Source organism: Vicugna pacos, chromosome 4 (assembly GCF_048564905.1).
Source record: "Vicugna pacos chromosome 4, VicPac4, whole genome shotgun sequence".
In the NCBI taxonomy this organism is placed as follows: domain Eukaryota; kingdom Metazoa; phylum Chordata; class Mammalia; order Artiodactyla; family Camelidae; genus Vicugna; species Vicugna pacos.
The window spans coordinates 42,820,993-42,840,713 of record NC_132990.1 but is presented as its reverse complement, the minus strand read 5'-3'; the positions used below and the strand labels follow the sequence as shown (position 1 = coordinate 42,840,713).

Genomic DNA, 19,721 nt, shown 5'->3' with positions numbered 1-19,721 from the left:
ATTGCAAAAAAACACAAACATGTGGAGGCTAAAAAATATGCTACTAAACAACCAATAGAGCATTGAAGAAAGTAAAGAGGAAATAAAAAGATACAGACAAATCAAAATGAAAACACAATAATCCAAAACCTCTGCGATAAAGCAAAAGCAGTTCTAAGACGAAAGTGTACAGTGATACAACTTTACTTCAGGAAACAAGAAAAATCTCAATCTAACCTTACACCTAATGTAACTAGAAAAAGAACAAACAAAACCCAAAGTTAGGAAAGAAATAAATGAAATAGAGACTGAAAAAAAAAAATAAAGATCAACGAAAATGAAGCTGGTTCTTTAAAAGGATAAACAAAATTGATAAACCTTTAGCTGAACACAAGAAGAAAAGGAAAAAAGCCCAACTCAATATAATCGGAAATGAAAAAGGAGTTACAACCAACACCACAGAAATACAAAAGATCATAAGAGACTACAACAAAAAAAAACTATATGCCAATAAAATGGAAAACCTAGAAGAAATGGACAAATTCATAGAAAGGTACAATTTCCCAAGACTGAATGAAGACAAAATAGAAACTATGAACAGACCAATTACCAATACTCAAACTGAAGCAGTTGTAAAAAATTCCAACAAACAAAAGTCCAGGACCAGATGGCTTCACAAGTGAATTCTACCAAATATTTAGAGAAGAGTTAATATCTATCCTTCTCAAAAATATTCCAAAACCTGCAGAGGAAGGAACACTTGCTTAAGTGGGTCAATATACATTATGGGAGTCCAAGAGGAGGAGAGAGATTAATATATGAATCATGGGAGTCCCAGAGGAGAGATAAAGGGGCAGAGAGCTTATCTGAGGAAATAATAACCAGAAACTTCCCAAATTTGAGGAAAGACATGGATATATAAATCCAAGAATCTCAAAAAAGAAACAATAATCAAATAGAGACTATTAAAGGTAGCAAGAGAAAAGTGATTTAACATTTACACAGAAACCTCAAAAGATTAACAGATCTCTCAACGGAAACACTGCAAGCCAGAAAACAGGGAAATGATATATTTAACGTGCTGAATGAAAAAAAAAAAACTGTCTACTGAGAACAATATATCCAGCAAAATATTTTACTTACTTCAAAAATGAGGGAAAATTAAGATATTCTCAGATAAACAAAAGCTGAGGGAATTCATTATCAGCAGAGCTGCCTTTCAAGAAGTTTTAAAGGGAGTCCTTCAAGTGGAAAAGAAAGGATGCCAGGTGGTAACTTGAAGCCTTATGAAAAAATAAATTTCTCCAGTAAAGGTAAAGACATGGGAAAAATATAAAAACCAGTATTACTGTGGTCTTACTTTGTGATTCCATTTTTTATCCTTTTACAGGATTGAAAAGACAAAAGAATAAAAAAGTTAGAAGGCTATGTTAGTAAGTACATATTATATAAAGACGCCATTTTTTTTTACATCAGTAAAATGTGGAGAAGACAAGCTGTAAAGGGGTAAAGATACTGTATGCAATTGAAGTTAAGTCGTGATCAGTTTAAAATATACTGTTGTAACATTAAGATATTCTATGTAATCCTGCAAAGAAAATGCCTATAGAATATACACAAAAGGAAATAAGGGAATCAAAGCATACCACTACAAAAAAAATTGAACACAACGAAAAGCAACAAGGAAAAAAATGAGACAAAAATTCATAAGACATAAAAATAATAATTAACAAAGCAGCAATAGGAAGTCCTTCCCTGCAGATAATTGTTTTAAGTGTAAAATGTTTAAACTCCCCAATCAAAAGACCCTGATAGGCAGAACGGATTTAAAAAAAAAGCTCCCACATTGTTAGCTCTAAGGCCACACATTGGTTGAAAGTGCAAGGATTAAAAAAGATTTCTCTTGAAAATAATAACCAAAAGAGAGCAGAGATTACTATACTGATACTAGACAAAATAGGCTGTAGGTCAAAAGCTGCTACAAGAAACAAAGAATGGCATTACACAATGATAAAAGGGTCAATTCACAAAGCAGATATGACAACTGTAAACATATGCATCAGAGCTGAAAAACATATGATGCACACACTGACAGACCAGAAGAGAGAAATGGCTCTACAGTAGGAGGAGACTACAATACACAACTTCAGTAATGGATAGAATAACCAGATAGAAGATTAACAAGAAAATAGAGGAACTGAACCAATACATACAGAGCATCATTACCCCACAACAGTAGAATATACAATTTTCTCAAGTGCACATGGAACATTTTCAAGTACAGGTCCATGTTAGACTACAAAAGAATTTGAGAAAATTTTAAAAGACTGAACTTATATAAGCTATCTTTTCTGATAACAATAGAATGAATCTAGAAATCAACAGAAAAGAAACTGAAAAATCCACAAATATATGAAAACTAACACACTCACACAAGCAATGAGTCAAAGAAATCACAAGAAAAATTTAAAAACAATTTAAGAAAAATGAAAGTGAAAACATACCAAAATTTATGGGGTTCAGGAAAAGCAGTCCTGGGAGACTACACATACACATATATATATGTATCAGTATATGTTTATATTAAAAAAGAAGAAATACCTAAAAAAAGAAGAAATATCTAAAATTAACAACATAAATCTGCATCTTAAAAAAAAACAGAAAAAGATTTAACTAAAATCAAAGCAGAAGGAATGAAATAATAAAGATTAGAGTAAATGTAAGCAAAACAGAGAAATGAAAACCAAGAAAATTGATGAAACCAAAAGTTGGTTCTTCAAAAGGACCAATAAAATTGACAAGTCATTACGTAGGCTGACTAAGAAAGAGAGAAGGGTCAAATACAGTTGACCCTTGAACAGCACAGGTTTGAATTTTGTGGGTCCACTTACATATGGATTTTTTTCAATAAATACATTCTTCAGTACTACATGATCCATAGATGACTGAATCTGCGGATGTGAGCTGTGGATATGGGGGGCCAACTGTAAAATTATATACAGGTTTTCGACTGTGTAGGGTTTGACACCCCAACTCCTGTGTTTAAGGGTCAACTGTAAACTAAAATCAGAAATGAAGGTGGGGATAGTACTACTTATTTCACAGAAATAAAAAGGTTTATTAACACTACTATGAATAGGTGTATGGCAACAAATTTGATAGCCTAAGTGAGATAGATAAATTCCTAGAAACACACACCCTACCCCTAATGAATTATGAAGAAACACATCATCTGAACAGATTTGTAATTAGTAATGAGATTTCATCAGTAATCAAAAACCTCCCAACAACAACAACAAAAGCCCAGGACCAGATGGTTTCACTGGTGAATTCTACCAAACATTTAAGAGAGAACACCAATATTCTTCAAATTCTTCCAAAACACTGAAGAGAAGGAAACACTTCCAAATTCAACCTATCAGGTCAGCAATAATCTGATACGAAAGCCAGACACAGATACCATAAGAAAACTACAGATCAGTATCTTGCATGAATACTGAGGCAAAAATTCTCAACAAAATACTAGCAAACAAAATTCAATGGCACACTAAAAGAATTATACACCATTACTCAATATAATTTATTCCAGGAAAGGAAAGATGGTACGATATACAAATTCAATCAATGTAATACAACTCATTTAGCAGAATAAAGGAAAAAATACAGGATCATTTCAACTGATGAATAAAATGCATTTGAAAAATATCAACATCCTTTCATATAAAAACACTCAAACAAACCAGGAATAAAAGGAAACTACCTCAACACATTAAGGCCATATATGAAAAGCCCACAATGAACATCATACTCAATGGTGAAAAACAAATCTTTTCCTATAACGTTAGGAACAAGGATGCCCACTTTTGCTACTTCTTTTCAACACAGAAAGTCACAGCCAGAGCAATTAGGCAAGAAGAATAAATAAAAAGCATCCACATTGGAAATAAGTGAAATTCTCTCTGTTCACAGACAACTGATCTTATACAAAGAAAAGCTTAAACATTCCACACAAAAAATCTGCTAGAATGAAGTCACCATGTTGCTGGATACCCAATCAAAACACAAAAATTTGTTGTTTCCATACATTAACAATAAACAATCCAAGATGGAAATTAGGAAAACAATTCCATTTAAAATAGCATCAAAAATAATAAAATAGTTAGAAATAAACTTAACTGGGGTGGGCGAGGGGGGAATGATTTATACCCTGAAACTATAAAACATTGTTGAAAGAAGGTAAAAACACATAAATGGAAAGACATTCCATGTTCACAAATTGGAAAACAATATTGTTAACACAGCATGATTACCCAAAGCAACCTACAGATTCAACATAACCCACATTACAACCCCAACATTACTTGCAGAAATAAGAAAACCCATTTTTAAATTCATACGGCATTCTCAAGGGACCCACAAGCAGTCAAAACAATCTCTAAGAAAAAGTTGGCAGTCTCACAATTCTTGATTTCAAAATGTACTAACAAAAGCACAATGATCAAAACAGCATGGTGCTTGCTAAAAAGACAACCTATGGAATAAGAAAAAAGTATCTGCAAATGATGCAACTGACAAGGGGTTAACATCCACAACAGATACGGAGCTCATACAATTCACTACCAAAAAATGCAATCCAATCAAAAAATAGCCATAAGACTTAAACATTTTTCCAGATGACACAGAGATGGCTAGCAGGCACATGAAAAGATGCTCAACATTGCTAATTATTAGAGAAATACAAATCAAAGCCACTGTGAGGTATCATCACACACCTTTCAGAAGGCCATCATCAAAAAGTCTACAAATGTTGGAGAGGATGTGGAGAAAAGGGAACCCTTGTACACTGTTGGTGGGAATTTAAATTGGTGCAGCCACAATGGAAAACAGTGTGGGAGGTTCCTTAAAAATAGGACTACCATATGAGGCAGCAATTCTGTTCCTGGGTATATATCCAGAAAAAAAGAAAACACTAATTCAAAAAGATACATGCACTTCCACCCTAATGTACATAGCAGCAATATTTACAATAGCCAAGGTATGGAAGCCACCCACGAGCCCACCAATAGATGACTGGATTAAAAAGATACGTCTGTCTCTCTCTCTTTCTCACGCACACACAAACACACACACAGGAATATCACTCAGCAATAAAAAAGAATGAAATACTGCCGTTTGCAGCAATGTGAATGGACCTAGAGAATATCACACTTAGTGAAATAAATCAAAGGCAAATATTATATATCACTTATATATGGTATCTAAAAAATATTACAAACAAATGTATATGCAAAACAGAAACAGACTCACAGACATGGAAAATAAACTTGTGGTTACCAAAAGGGAGAGGGAAGGGTTGAGGAACAAACTAGAGGTACAGATTAAGAGATACAAACTACTACATATAAAATATGTAAAAAAATAAAAATTTACTGTATAGCACAGGGAATTATACCCATTATCTTGTAAAACTTAATGGAATATAATCTGCAAAAATACTGAATCACCATGCCGTACATCTGAAACTAACATAATACTGTAAACCAACAACACTTCAATTAAAAAAAAAAAAAAACCAGCATGGTGCTGGCATACCATAGACACTTAGACCACAGGAATAAAATAGCCCAGAAATAAACCCTCACATACATAGTGAAATGATTTTTAACATAGCTACCAAGATCATTCAATTTGGGAATTGTCTTTTCAACAAAAGATGCTAGAAAACTAGATATTCACATGCAAAATAAAAAAGCTGGATCCTTACCATATACCATATCCAAAAATTAACTCAAAATGGGTCAGACTTAAATGTCAGACCTAAAACTATAAAATTCTTAGAAGAAAGCATAGGTGGAAAGTTCCATTAACATTGGATTTGGCAATGATCGAATTAGATTTCTTGGACCTGACACCAAAAATAACAAAAAATAGAATATTTGGACTTCACCAAAATTCAAAACTTTTATGCACCATAGGACATTATGAACAGTGAAAAGGCAACATGGGGAACAGGAAAATACTTACAAGACACATATGTAACAAGGGATCAATATTTAGAATATAGAAAGAACTCCTATCTACAACTCAACAATAACAAAAAAACCTAATTAAATGTTGGCCAAAGATCTTGAATGGACATTTTTCCAAAGAACATATACAAATGGCCAATAACCACATGAAAAGATGTTCAACATCACTAATCATTAAGGAAATGCAAATCAAAATGACAATAAGATACCACCTCACATCCATTAGAATGGCTACTATCAACAAAACAAAGTAATGAATGTTCTTGAGGATGTGTAGAAATTGGAAGCCTGGTGCACTGTTGTGGGAATGTAAAACAGTGTGATTGCTATGAAAAGTAGTATCATGGTTCCTCAAAAAATTAATTACCATATGATGCATGATGCAGCAATTCCACTTGTGAGTATTTGAGAGCAGGGACTCAAAGGGGTATTTGTACACTCATTTATAGCAGTATTATTCACAATAGCTAAGAAGGGGAAACAACACATGTGTCCACTGACAGATGAATGGAGAAACAATGTGGTATATACATACAATGGAACATTATTCATCCTTAAAAATGAATGAAATTCTGACATATGCCATAGCACATAAACCTTGAAGACATCATGCTAAGTGAAATATGCCAGACACAAAGGGACAAATACTGTATTATATCACCATGTATTATATACCACTTATACTAGAATAATCAAATTCATAGACACACAAAATAGAATGGTGGCTGCCAGAAGTTAAGGGGAGAGAAAATGGGTAGTTACTGCTTAATAGGCACAGTGTCTCAGTTTTGCAAGACAAAAAGTTCTAAAGATGGATGTGGTGATGATAACAATGAGAATATACTTAATGCTACTGAGCTGTACCCTTTAAAGTGATTATGATAGGACAGCCACATGTAAATCAATGAAACTAGAACACTCCCTCACATCATACACAAAAATAAACTCAAAATGGCTTAAAGACTTAAACTTCAGACAAAACAGAAACCTCCTAGAAGAGACAACAGGCAAAACATTTTCTGATATAAATCATAGCAACGTTCTCCTAGGACAGTCTACTCAGGCAATAGAAATAAAAGCAAAAATAAACAAATGGGTCCTAACTAAACTTATAAGCTTTTGCACAGCAAAGGAAACCACAAATAAAACAAAAAGACAGTGTATAGAACAGGAGAAAATATTTGCAAATGGTGTGAATAAAAAGGGCTTAATTTCCAGAATATACAAATAACTCATATAACTCAATAATAAAAAACAAACAACCCAACCCCAAAATGGACAGAAGACCTAAACATACATTTCTCTGATGAAGACATACAAATGGCCAATAGGCACAAGAAAAAATGCTCAATATCACTAAGTATCATAGAAATGCAAATCAAGACTGCAATGAGGTATCACCTCACACCAGGCAGAAAGGCCTTCATTCAAAAGTCCACAAATGATAAATGCTGGAGAGGGTGTGGATAAAAGTGGATCCTCCTACACTGTTCGTGGGAATGTAGCCTGGTGCAGCCATTATGGAAAACAGTATGGACATTCCTCAAAAAACTGAGACTTTCCATATGACCCAGCAATCCCACTCCTGAGCACAGATCCAGAGAAAACTCCAAAAAGACACATGCACCCCAATGTTCATAGCAGCACTATTTACAGTAGCCAATACATGGAAGAAACCTACATGTCCATCAACAGATGACTGGATAAAAAAGTTGAAGTATATATACACAATGGAATCCCAGTTAGCCATAAAAGAAAATAAAATAATGCCATTTGCTGCAATATGGATTCAACCCAGAGATGGTCATTTTAAGTGAAGCCAGAAAAAGAAAGAAAGATACCATATGATATCATTCAAATGTGGAATCGTTTAAAAAAAAAAAAAGACAAAAATGAACCTCTTTACAAAACAGAGACAGACTCACAGACACAGGAAACAAATTTGTGTTTACCAGGAGGGAAAGGGGTGGGGAAGGATAAATTTGGAGTTTGGGATTTGCCGATACTAACTACTATATATAAAATAGATAAATGAGGCACTACTGTATAGCACAGGGAAATATATTCAGTATCTTGTAATGGCCTATAATGAAAAAGAATATGAAAAGGAATATATATACATATGTATAACTGAATCACTATGCTGTACACCAAAAACTAACATTGTAAATCGACTATAATTCAATAAAAAATGGTAATGATAAATTTTACAGTGTATGTATTTAACCACAATTTTCAATCAGGGTGGGGATGAAGAAGAAATAAAATCTTTCTCAGATAAAAACTGATAGAATTTGTTGCCAGTGGACCCGTCTTGCAAGAAACGTTAGAAGTTTTCAGAGAGAATGAAAATGATACAGATCAGAAACTGAGACCTACAAGGGCATTAGAGAAGGAATAAATGTAAAATTAGGCCTTTTATTTTCCTTATTCTTAACGGTCTAATGGAAAAATGTTCAAAATAATAATAGCAACAGCGTATTGAGTGAGTACATCTTATGGATGAGTCAAATGAATAATAATGTTATAAAAGAGCTGAAGAAATGGAATGGAATACTGTTTTAAGATTCCTCCACTATTCCTGAAGCAGTACAGTGTTATGTGAAAGTGGACATGGATTATTAGTTTTAAATGGATACTGCAATTTTAATGCAACCACTAAAAAATAAATAAATAAACAAAAAACAAAACAAAAACCTATAATTGATATGCCAGGAAAGGAGAAAAAATTAAATCATGTAAAATGCTCAATTAAAACAAGAGGAGGCAGAAAAAGAGGGGGAGATTTTAAAAAGCAAAGAAAGATATGCAACAAATAGAAGACAGCTACAAATATGATAAATATAAATCCATTTATAAACCCAACTATATCAATAATCATAAATTAAATGTGAATGGTCTGAATATAGCAATTAAACGAAAGAGGCATGACAGCAGATTAAAAAACAAAACCCAACTACAAGGTATCTACAAGAAACCCACTTTATATTTTAAATTTTAAATTTTTTTTTATTGAGGTAACATCGGTTTGTAACATTATACAAGTTTCATGTGTACATTGTTTCTACTTCTGTATACAAGGTAGCTTGTTTTCCACAAAAAAATTTAGTTTCCGTTCATCACCATACAGTTGATCCCCTTTACCCATTTTGCCTTCCTCCTAAACCCTTATCCCTCCAGTACTCTATTCTCTGTATCAACATGTTTATTTTTGATTGGTTTCATTACTTCATTTATTTTAGTTTTTTGTTTCTCTGTTTTTTATACTCCACATAAGTAAAATCATATGGCATTTGTCTGTCTCCATCTGACTTATTTCACTTAAAAAAGCCTCAAGATCCATCCATATCACAAATGGCAAGATAAGAAACCCATAAATCAATGAAGTTAGAATACTCCCTCACATTATACACAAAAATAAACTCAAAATAGCTTAAAGATTTAAACATAAGACAAGACACAATCAATCCCCTAGAAGAAAACATAGACAAAACATTATCTCACATACATCTCAGTAATGTGCTCCTAGGGCAGTCTACCTAAGCAAGAGAAATAAAAGCAAAAACAAATAAGACCTAATTAAACTTACAAACTTTTGCACAGCAAAGAAAACCATAAGCAAAACAAAAACAACCTACAGAATGGGAGAAAATATTTGCAAAAGATGATACTGACAAGGGCTTGATTTCCAGAATATATAAACAGCTCATACGACTTACTGAGAAAAAAAAACCCAATCCAAAAATGGGCAGAAGACCTAAATAAGCAATTTCCCAATGAAGACATATGAATGACCAATAGGCACAAGAAAAAATGCTCAATATCACTAATTATCAGAGAAATGCAAATCAAAACTACAATGAGGTATCACCTCACACCAGTCAGAATGGCCATCATTCAAAAGTCCACAAATGACAAATGCTGGACAGGCTGTGGAGAAAAGGCAACCCTCCTCCACTGCTGGTGGGAATGCAGTTTGGTGCAGCCATTGTGGAAAACAGTATGGTGATGTCTCAAAAGACTAAAAATTGACTTATCATATGACCAAGCAATCCCACTCCAGAGGGAACCTTAATTCAAAAAGACACACGTACCCCAATGTTCATAGTAGCACTATTTACAATAGCCAGGGCATGGAAACAACCTAAATGTCCAACAGCAGATGACTGGATAAAGAAGTTGTGGTATATTTATACAATGGAATAATACTCAGCCATAAAAAATGATAAAATAATGCCATTTGCAGCATGATGGATGGCCCTGGAGAATGTCATTCTAAGTGAAGTAAGCCAGAAAGAGAAAAATACCATATGATATCACTCATACATGGAATCTGAAAAACAAAAAAGATCAATGAACTTACACATAAAACAGAAACAGACCCACAGACATAGAATCCAGACTTATGGTTGCCAGAGGGGAGGGGACTGGGAAGGGATAAACTGGGAATTCGAGATCTGCAGACTGGTGTGTGTAAAATAGATAAACAAGTTTATACTGTACAGCACAGGGAAATATATTCAATACCTTGTAGTAGCTCATGGTGAAAAAGAATAAGAAAATGAATATATATATATTCATGTATATCTGAAGAATTGTGCTGTACACCAGAAATTGACACGTTGTAAACTGACTATACCTCAAATAAAAATGCTCTATAAAAAAAAAGATAAGAAATCCACTTTAAATATAAAGACACAGATAAATTAAAAACAAAGGGATATTAACTAATGTATAGAACACTTCACCCAACAACAGCAGAATATTCTTCTCAAGCTCACTTGGAACACTTACCAAGATAAACCACACTCAGGGCCATGAACCATATCTTAACAAATTCAAAGGAAGAGAAGCCATACAAAGTTTGCTTTTAGACCACAATGGAATTAAACTAGAAATTATAAACATTTCTGGAGAGAAAGCTGCAAGATCCCCAAATATCTGAAGATTAAATAAACACTAGTTTTAACTAACACATAAGTCAAAAAAGTCTTAAAATAAATTTTAAAAATATTTTGAAACAAATGAAAATGTCACTTATCAAAATTTGTGACATGCAGCAATAGCAGGGCTTAGAGGGAAACTTACACCATTGAATGCATGTATCAGAAAAGGAGAAAGATCGAAAACCAGTAATTTAAGCTTCTACATTAGGAAACTAGAAAAAGAAAAGCAAATTAAATCCTAAATAAGAAAAAATAAGAAGAATTTGGGCAGAAGTTGCTGTAATTCAATACAGAAAATCAATTCAGATTTCAATAAACCCAAAAGCTGGTTCTTCGAAAAGATAAATAAACCTAACAACTCTCTAGTCATGTTAACCAAGAAGAAAGAGAAAAGACAAACATTATTAATATCAGAAATGAAAGGCCATCACTATTGAACCCATGGACATTAAGAGATTAGTATAGCAATCAAATGCTATAACTTAGATGAAATGTACCAATTCCCTGAAAAATACATACCACAAAAACACACAAGAAAAAATAATCTAAATAGGCCTCTATCTATAAAAAAATTGAATCAACAGTTAATAATCTTTCAACACTGAAAGAAAGCTGCCCAGATGGTTCAGATGGTTTCACTAATGTTCTATAGAACATTTAAGGAAAAAAATGATTCTAATCCCTCAAAATCTCTTTCAGGTAACATATGAACACTTCTAACTCATCTATGAGTTCAGTATTATGCTAATACCAAAACCAGATAAAAACATTAAAAGAAAGAAAAACTACAGACCAATAACTCTCATGAACATAGATGCAAAAATCATCAATAAAACATCAGCAAATTGAATCCAACAATATATAAAAATAATTATACACTATGGCAAAGTGGGATTAATTCAAGGTATGAAATGTTGTTCTACATTCAAAAATCAATAAATGTAATCGTATGATTCATAGAAAAATCTATGATGATATTAATAGATCAGAAAAATCACATTACAAAATCCAACACACATTCTTAAAAAAAAAAAAAAAAACCTCTCAGTACACCAGGAACAGATATATATGGTAGAAAAAACAGTAATAATAATGGGTGCCTCTGAGGGTGTGGGCAAGCAAACTTTGGGGTATGATGGATATGTTCATTATTTTGATCACGATGATGTTTCCCAGGTGCATAGATATGTCAAGATTTATTAAACTGTAGACTTTAAATATGTGTGTTTTACTATATGTCCATTTTACCTCGATAAAGCTGTTTGATGGTAGACTTTAGATTGTGGGTATATGGATGTGGACTGTAAAATCTCCTAACACTGATGTATTTTTGAACACTTCTAATAAAATGTTCCCTTTCAGCTCTAAGGTTCTATGAAAGTATCTTAGGACATAAAAGTAAAAACAATATTTAAGGAATTAGAATTGGTAATTCCCCTAAACTGAAACAATCATTTGTTTGGTTCCCCAGTATATTTCTATCACAGAAGAATGATTTGTTAAAATCAGCAACTGTGCCCTGACTGAATCTTCTTCTTCCTACAGAGCCACTGTTACATTAGGGGTATGCATTAAAAGGCCACTGAACATGAGACTATATAGAGAGAAAACTGGAAGATTAATATTTCAAAAACAGAATATATAAGTGTAAAAGAAGAAATCTGAGCTTCTAATGTTACTTAAAGATGTCAGACATAACAACAAAAAATATGTGTAAAATTTCCCCAAGTATTGTAATTCTGGAGAAAACAAGAAAAAGAGCAAGAAGGAGAACTACAATACTGAGGTACTAAGTTACAAATCACAATTCTATCACACAAGCCATCCCCTGTGTCATTTGTTTAAAAACAAATATTTTGTGTGTCCTACTCCAGATAAACGAATTACAGTATCTGGAAAGCAATTTTAAAAATCTGTATTTATAACAAGCATACATGGCTGATTCTGATGCACCCTAGCTCTTGAAGAAAATATTAAATGCTAGATAGTTCAGCAAAGTTGGGAGAGGAATCTCAGATGAAGTACTACCACCTCCCTAAACAGATGATAAAATAGGAAGGGGAGAGAATTGTAAATAACACCATATAAAAATTATACTTTACCAACATCAGAATTTGCCAAGAGGTTAAGAAAAAGCTCAATTTCTCTTTTCCCTCCCACAAAATAGATGCTTCCAGCACTCAGTCTACTTACTTACTGTACTGGACCCAGTATAGTAGCATTCATTGTTCTGCTGCATTGTAATTCAAGTTTTTATCAACTCCACTCATATATGATAATGTTCCTAAGGAAAAATGGATTCTAATTTCCAAAGAACCATCTCTGAAACAAATTTTCCATTATTACACATGAAACCATCAATTTAAGTTCTGAATATTACTTAATACTATTCATACGCTAATAGTGAAATCAGCTGGATTGTTACACAGAAGCCCAGCAAAAGATACATTTAAAATTAGTAGGTCCTTCTGACATTAGACCATAAAATACTAAGTCCATAATCTTAACATTTTTCCTATGCAGCATCTAGTTTCAATTATTGAAATTTTCAAAGAATTTTTAAATTTATCAATTACTGCTTTTTAAATTCTCAAAGGATTTTTAAAATTCTAGCTATTGTTTAAATCTTCATTTATCAAAATATAACCAACTGTTATGCATAAAACACTAACATGTTATTTTTAAAATATGGTAACCACCAAAGTTAGAGATCACACTACCTGATTTCAAGACTTACTATAAAGCTACAGTTATCAAGACATGTGTGGTCTTGGTGAAAATATGGACACATAGATTGCTGAAGCAGATACAGTTAAAAAATAAGCCCACAGAATACAAAGTCTCCCGGTTTTTTGTTAACAGTGCAAAAATAATTCAATGGAAAAAGGATATTCTTTTAGGTAACTGGTGCTAAAAAAATTGGGCATTTGTATCCACATGCAGACAAATGAACCCCAACCTTCAATCTATACTGCACTTTATAAAAAATGGATCTGAAATTTTACAGTTATAAAAATGTAAAACATAAAATTATAAAACTTCTAGAATGAAACATAGGAGAAAATCTTTGTGACTCTGCATTAGGAAAAGACTTCATAGGCACGATACCAAAAGTACAACTCAAAGAAATTTTCATGAAATGGACTTGATAAAAATGTTAAACTTTTGCCATGCAAAACTTGACAGACTTGGAAAAGACTGGGAGAAAATGCTTTCAAATCACATATCTTACAAACGACTTGTATTCACAATATTAAAAGAACTCTCAACACTCAATAAGAAAACACTTTGGAAGAGTTTGGAAGTTCCTTGAGTCTAAACAAAAGTTACTATGTGAAAAACTGTGCTGTACACCAGAAATTGACACAACATGGTAAAGTAACTATAACTCAGTAAAAAAAAAAAAAAGTTACCATGTGACTCAGAAATTCCACTCCTAGGTATAAACCCACGAAAATTAAAAATATATGCCCACAAAAGAACTTGTACATAAATGTTTACAGCAGCAGTAATCATAAAAGGCAAAAAGTAGTAATAAATTAAATGTCCATCAACTGATGAATGAATAAACAAAATAGGTTATATCCATATAATGGAATATTAGTCAGTCATAAAAAGTAATGAAATACTGATACATGCTACAGTATGAATGAACCTTGAGAATATAATACTAAGTGAAAGAAGCTAGAAACAAGAGACCGTGTATATTGTGATTCCATTTAAATGTAATGTCTGGAATTGACAAATCTATAGAAGACAGAAAGTAGATTAGCAGCTGCCAGAGGCAGGGTGGGGAGAAATCTGAGGTAACTGTTAATAGGTATGAGGTTTATTTTTGGAGTGTTGAAAATGTTCAGGAGTTAGATAGTGGTGACAGCTGCACAATTTTGTGATTATACTAAAAAGCAATGAATCGTACATTTTAAAAGGGTGGATATAATGGTATGTGAATTAAATCTCAAGAGAAAAGGAAAAACAGTCCAATTTAAAATGAGCAAAAGATTTGAAGACACTTCACCAACAGAATATACAAACAGCAAAGATTGACATGAAAAGTTGCTCAACGCCCTCAATCACTAAGGAAATATAAATTAAAACCACAATGCTTTATCACTATATACACATTGGAAGGGCTAAGATGTTTTTAAAATGGCAATACTATAGTGCTAGTGAGGGTGGAGAGCAACTACATACCCCCATTCAATGCTAGTGAGACTGCAAAATGGTACAGTCACTTTGAAAAGCAGTTTCAGTTTCACATAATTTGAGTATCCCTTACAACTTCAAAATCTCAAAAAGAAATAAAAATCTATGTCCACACAAAAACTTGAATGTGAATGTTTATGGTAGCTCTATTCATGATCACCAAAAACTGAAACATCTTTGGACTGGTGAACAAACATACATAGAACATCCACACGATAAAATTGTACTCAGAAATAGAGGAATGAAATACCGATGCACGCATGCAACACATGGATGCCTCTCAAATTCATTTCGTATAAGTGAAAGGAGTGAAATTAAGAAGCCAGACCCCAAAAGCTAACACCACATAATTCCAAATACATGGCACTCTATAAAAGGCAAAACTGTAACAATGAAAACAGATCAGCGGTTGCCAGGAGTGGGGACTGGGCGGTAGACTATAAAGGGGCAGCAGAGGGACTTGAGGTCCTGATGTAATTTTCATCAACAAGTTTGTGAGGGTGGATACGTGCTTCTTTGTATTTGTCAAGACGGATAGAACTGGACATCCTAAGAGTGAATTTTACTGTGTGAAAATTTTAAATGAACAAATCCGTTGATAAGTCACTCTACACAAATTTCCACCTTGAATGTAGTATGAATTTTCCACTATAGATCAAAGGATACCACAAAATGTTCTCAAGGCTTCCTACTGAGGTAGGTGGAGAGTTAGTAATAAAAGTGATAATAAGTTTTATTATTTTTATTTTGCAAATGAGAAGCAGCGTAGATTAAGCCATCGGCTAGTTTCTGGTACTAGTCAGAGGTGCTGAGCTAGCACTTATGTCCCTAGTTCTTAGTCCCACTCTCTAATGTGGTATCGGATGCCAACAGTAGTAACAGGTTTTCTTTATCAAACTAAATTACCTATTTACACTATTTCATAAAGGAGAAGAACAAGTATTTTAGAAGGCTCAAAGTGTGTGCATATTTAAGAATAGTAAAATTAAAAAAAAATACACCACTCACACAAAACATTAACCCTAGTTTTGGCCTGGAAGGGTCATGTCATAAGGAAAAGGAATCTAATTTCTAATGGGTATTTAAAGTAAATACAAAACAGGTGGAAGCACTAAAAATGAAGCTCCAAATAAGGAAGAGCAACAGAATAAACCGATAGTAAGTAAGGCTTCGGTCCTTCACCATCTAAGCAATGTAAGGACGGGTTCATCCCCGTCTCTTGCATAGCGCACCTAGTCTCTTAAAAATTCAGTAACTCACTGTGAACCACAAAACCCCAAACCCTTACAAACGTGACACGTTCCTGGCTCAGGCTGTAAACTGAAAACACATAGCCAGCTGTTCGAGTTAATGTGCACAGGCGTTTCCGCTCTATGTTATCAGCCCAACCCAGGCCAACAACCCGGAGTCCAGGTTGTGCGCCTGGAAGGGGCAGCCGAGAAACCGTCACGGTTCAGCCACTCACGGAGGCTGAGGAAGGAAGGAAGAGGGCGTCTTCGGTCACAGCGCCTTGCTTTCACGTGCGAGGCGGCGTGCGACACTCCGTGGGCTGCCCGGGGCCTCCGTCACAACCCGGGGGGGGGGGGTCCGGGAATGACAAAGACCAGTCCAAGCCCAGGTGCGTCTCGTGGCCGCCCCTCACCCAGCACAGCTGAAACCGGACAGCGAGCGCCAGAAAAGGACGCCTCTGCGGAATCTTAACTCCAGACCCTTGAAGTCCACTACGGGGCCCCCCAGCCGGAAAAAGGGGACTCTTTTCATCCCGCACCTACGGCCCCACTCCCCTCCAGCCAAAAAAATAACTCGCAAGCGGAGGCCCCGGAACTGCTGCCCAGCACTACGTAAATTTGACCCCAACGAGGGCGGCGGCAGGTGGCGGGCGAGGGGCCCGAGGCCCCAAGAAAGCCGGGCCTGGCTCCGGCAACGGGAGCCCAGGAAAGAGACGAGGTACGCGGGCGGCGGCAGTCTCGTTACCTCCCCAGATGCCCAGTGTGAGCTGGGACGTGTCCAGGTTCACCACATAGTCCCCCAAGAACCGGTTCAACACGTCCACGACCACCGACTCGAACACCATTTTCTTCAGCCGCGGTGGACGCGGCGCTCCTTCTTCCTGCGCCTGCCCTCCCGCGCCCTTCTCTCGAGACCGCTCGGTTCACCGGCTCCGGGGTGGCTCCGACCGTGGAGCCACTCGCGCCGGACAGGAAGCCCTGCCGCGAGCCCTGTGAGGGGCGGAGGTGGGCCTTCGCGCGACGCATGCGCGCCTCGGGCTCCAGGGTTGGGGCGGAGCGGGAGGCCCCAGAGGGAGCTAGGGCGGCTGCGCGGCCGCCTCTCCGACGGGTGCCGGATTCCTGCTGAGCGCGGCTCCTCTAGCTCCTCGGCCCCGCCTTCTCCCCATCGCCTGGCAACGGGACGAGTATCAGGAGTGGCCCGACATTTCCCGACTCCGCCCCTCCCGCAGTCCCGCGGCGGGGCTGGCTGCGGGGGCGGGGCGCTGAGGGGCGCGGCGGTTACTCCGGGCCCGGGATGCCCCGCCCCTAACCGAGGAGACACGCCCCCCACACGGGCGGGGAGGTCCTAAACCTAAGTGAAGCGGGGGCTGATTGCAGCGCCTTCCATGTTAAGCGTGAAGCGTCACGAGGAGCACCCCCTTATTATTACAGTTTCGGGGGTACCGGCTGAGCCGGGGCGTTGCCGGCTTCCTGGGTCCGACTAGCCTGAGTGTTGGGACGCCTGTACCTGCCTCGCCCGGCCCTCCAAGGACTTGGCGAGGACGCACCTGAGATGACTTAACTTCCCCAGCTGTAATTCGAGGGAGGGAAGTGAAGAGTAAACTCGGGATTGTAATGCCACGCCCCCTCCCCTGCAACTGAGATCACGCTATTTTTGGTCAAGTTAGTTAGACAAAACCGCCTTGCAACCCTTAAACTGCTGAGCTACACACACACACACACACACACACACACACACTCGCCCGCCCACCCGCCCGCTGCCAAATACTTCGAGACCTAGACCATCAACCCTTGATCCTTCACATAATGACTGACCTTAGCTAAGATTAGAACTCCTTCAAACCCACAACCACCCGCACTTTTGTCTTATGTAAAAATAGGGCCAAAGACCTGAGGTCACACAGACGCTGGATGTGAAGTTTGGAAAACTGAAGTTAATAACCCTCTTAAGGATTTAAGACATGGGGGTATACGTCAAACGTTTTCTCTCTGCATGGCAAATGATGATTTTTCTGTTAATTCCTGTATCGTTTTGGCACTTCTTGTGCATAGTCACCCAAATTTTTTAAGGTTTAAAAGTTTACCTTTACAAGTAGAGTGTGAAATTTAATTTTACACTCGTTTATGAGTACAGTGTGAAATTTAATTTTACACTCGTTTATGAATTATTTTCATATAGTTTCATATTTGCAGAGCCTTTATTAGATCACCGGTTCAATCTCTTGGTCTTAAGAATAATGAAGCGTCAATGTTAGGGATTTATCCCAGGTGAAACAACTAATGTTCTGCAGAAACAGATGGAACCTGGCACTTCTAACCCCACTCCACCACCCCACCTGCTCCTCTTGCAATTGGCTAATGACATTGGAAAGCTACCTCAGAATACCTGAACAGTGAAACTAACAGAAGTTAAAATGCTCAGAAAAGGGAAAAGCTTTATACAATCAGGTATTTTGCTACTTTACTGTTATTAATAAGAAGCCAGATATACAGTGGCTACAAAATTACACTGTTACATCTAGCACTATAAATTTAAAGTACAAGAATTTCCAGAACTCACTCCAAAAATACAACTTAAGTATCTTGCAAACACTTCACACTGGTTTTCTCCAATTTGTGAAAATCCTGTAGAATTGGGTGAGGTGGAATGTGCTGCTGAAAATTTAGAAGTATAAGTATTTATTTGCTGAAGAACAATGAACAAATTTCTGAAAAAGTGTTGGAAATAAAAATGAAGACACATGTTGTAACTGAATTCTTACCTAGTGTTAGGTGCTATATCATCATGTTTCCTAATTACTAAAAGGTGCAATTTTATCTTCAGTCCTTGTGTTGCTTAACCCATCTAAGGAAGTTTGTAAGCAAAATTATATTAATATCATCATATAAAGGATAGGTGTACTTATTAAATCATTAAACCAAATATCTATTAAACCTTGAAAAATAAGCCCAAGGATTACCAAAACAGATGCTCAAGTTGCAGATTTGGGAATGTATCAGTGGAAGATTTTTTTTCTCCAGATCATAATTAAAATGCTGTACTTCATTGTTTGATCAAATTTAAAAAAAGAAGAAAAGCATTTGAGTGACCCCAAACTGTAATATCATCAAGCTGTAATACAAATCTCTAACTTCGTAAGGAGAACTTGCTATCTTCTGTTTAGTTTACATGCTACAGTTTCCCATCTTTGAAGTTTTGGTATACTGGCAGTAACCTTGGACATCTTTTTCTCCTAATTATAATTCCTCTGTCCACAAGTAAATGTCATTGCTGTGCTGCTTGCTTTTATCATTCTCCTTGCAAGGTCAGTATTGCAAAAGTGAGCTAGACT

At 36.1% G+C, this 19,721-nt stretch overlaps 1 protein-coding gene across 6 annotated transcripts in view; it reads right to left on the bottom strand.

Annotated features, from left to right (window-relative positions):
* The window catches only part of VPS13A (vacuolar protein sorting 13 homolog A), a 204,475-nt gene extending 187,061 nt beyond the window's left edge, over positions 1–17,414 (bottom strand). For 4 of the 6 annotated variants that reach the window (XR_012072042.1, XR_012072043.1, XR_004189589.2 and 1 more), the window contains exon 1: positions 17,135–17,411. Coding sequence is in view for 3 of the 6 variants with exons in the window: in XM_031677229.2 (XP_031533089.2) it covers positions 17,135–17,234 (100 nt within the window). In the remaining 3 variants the exon portion in view is untranslated. Of the gene's footprint in view, positions 1–17,134 lie in introns of all 6 variants that reach the window. The other 2 variants (XM_006209353.4, XM_006209350.4) reach the window with 2 other exon arrangements.
* Between the last annotated feature and the right edge of the window lie 2,307 nt (positions 17,415–19,721).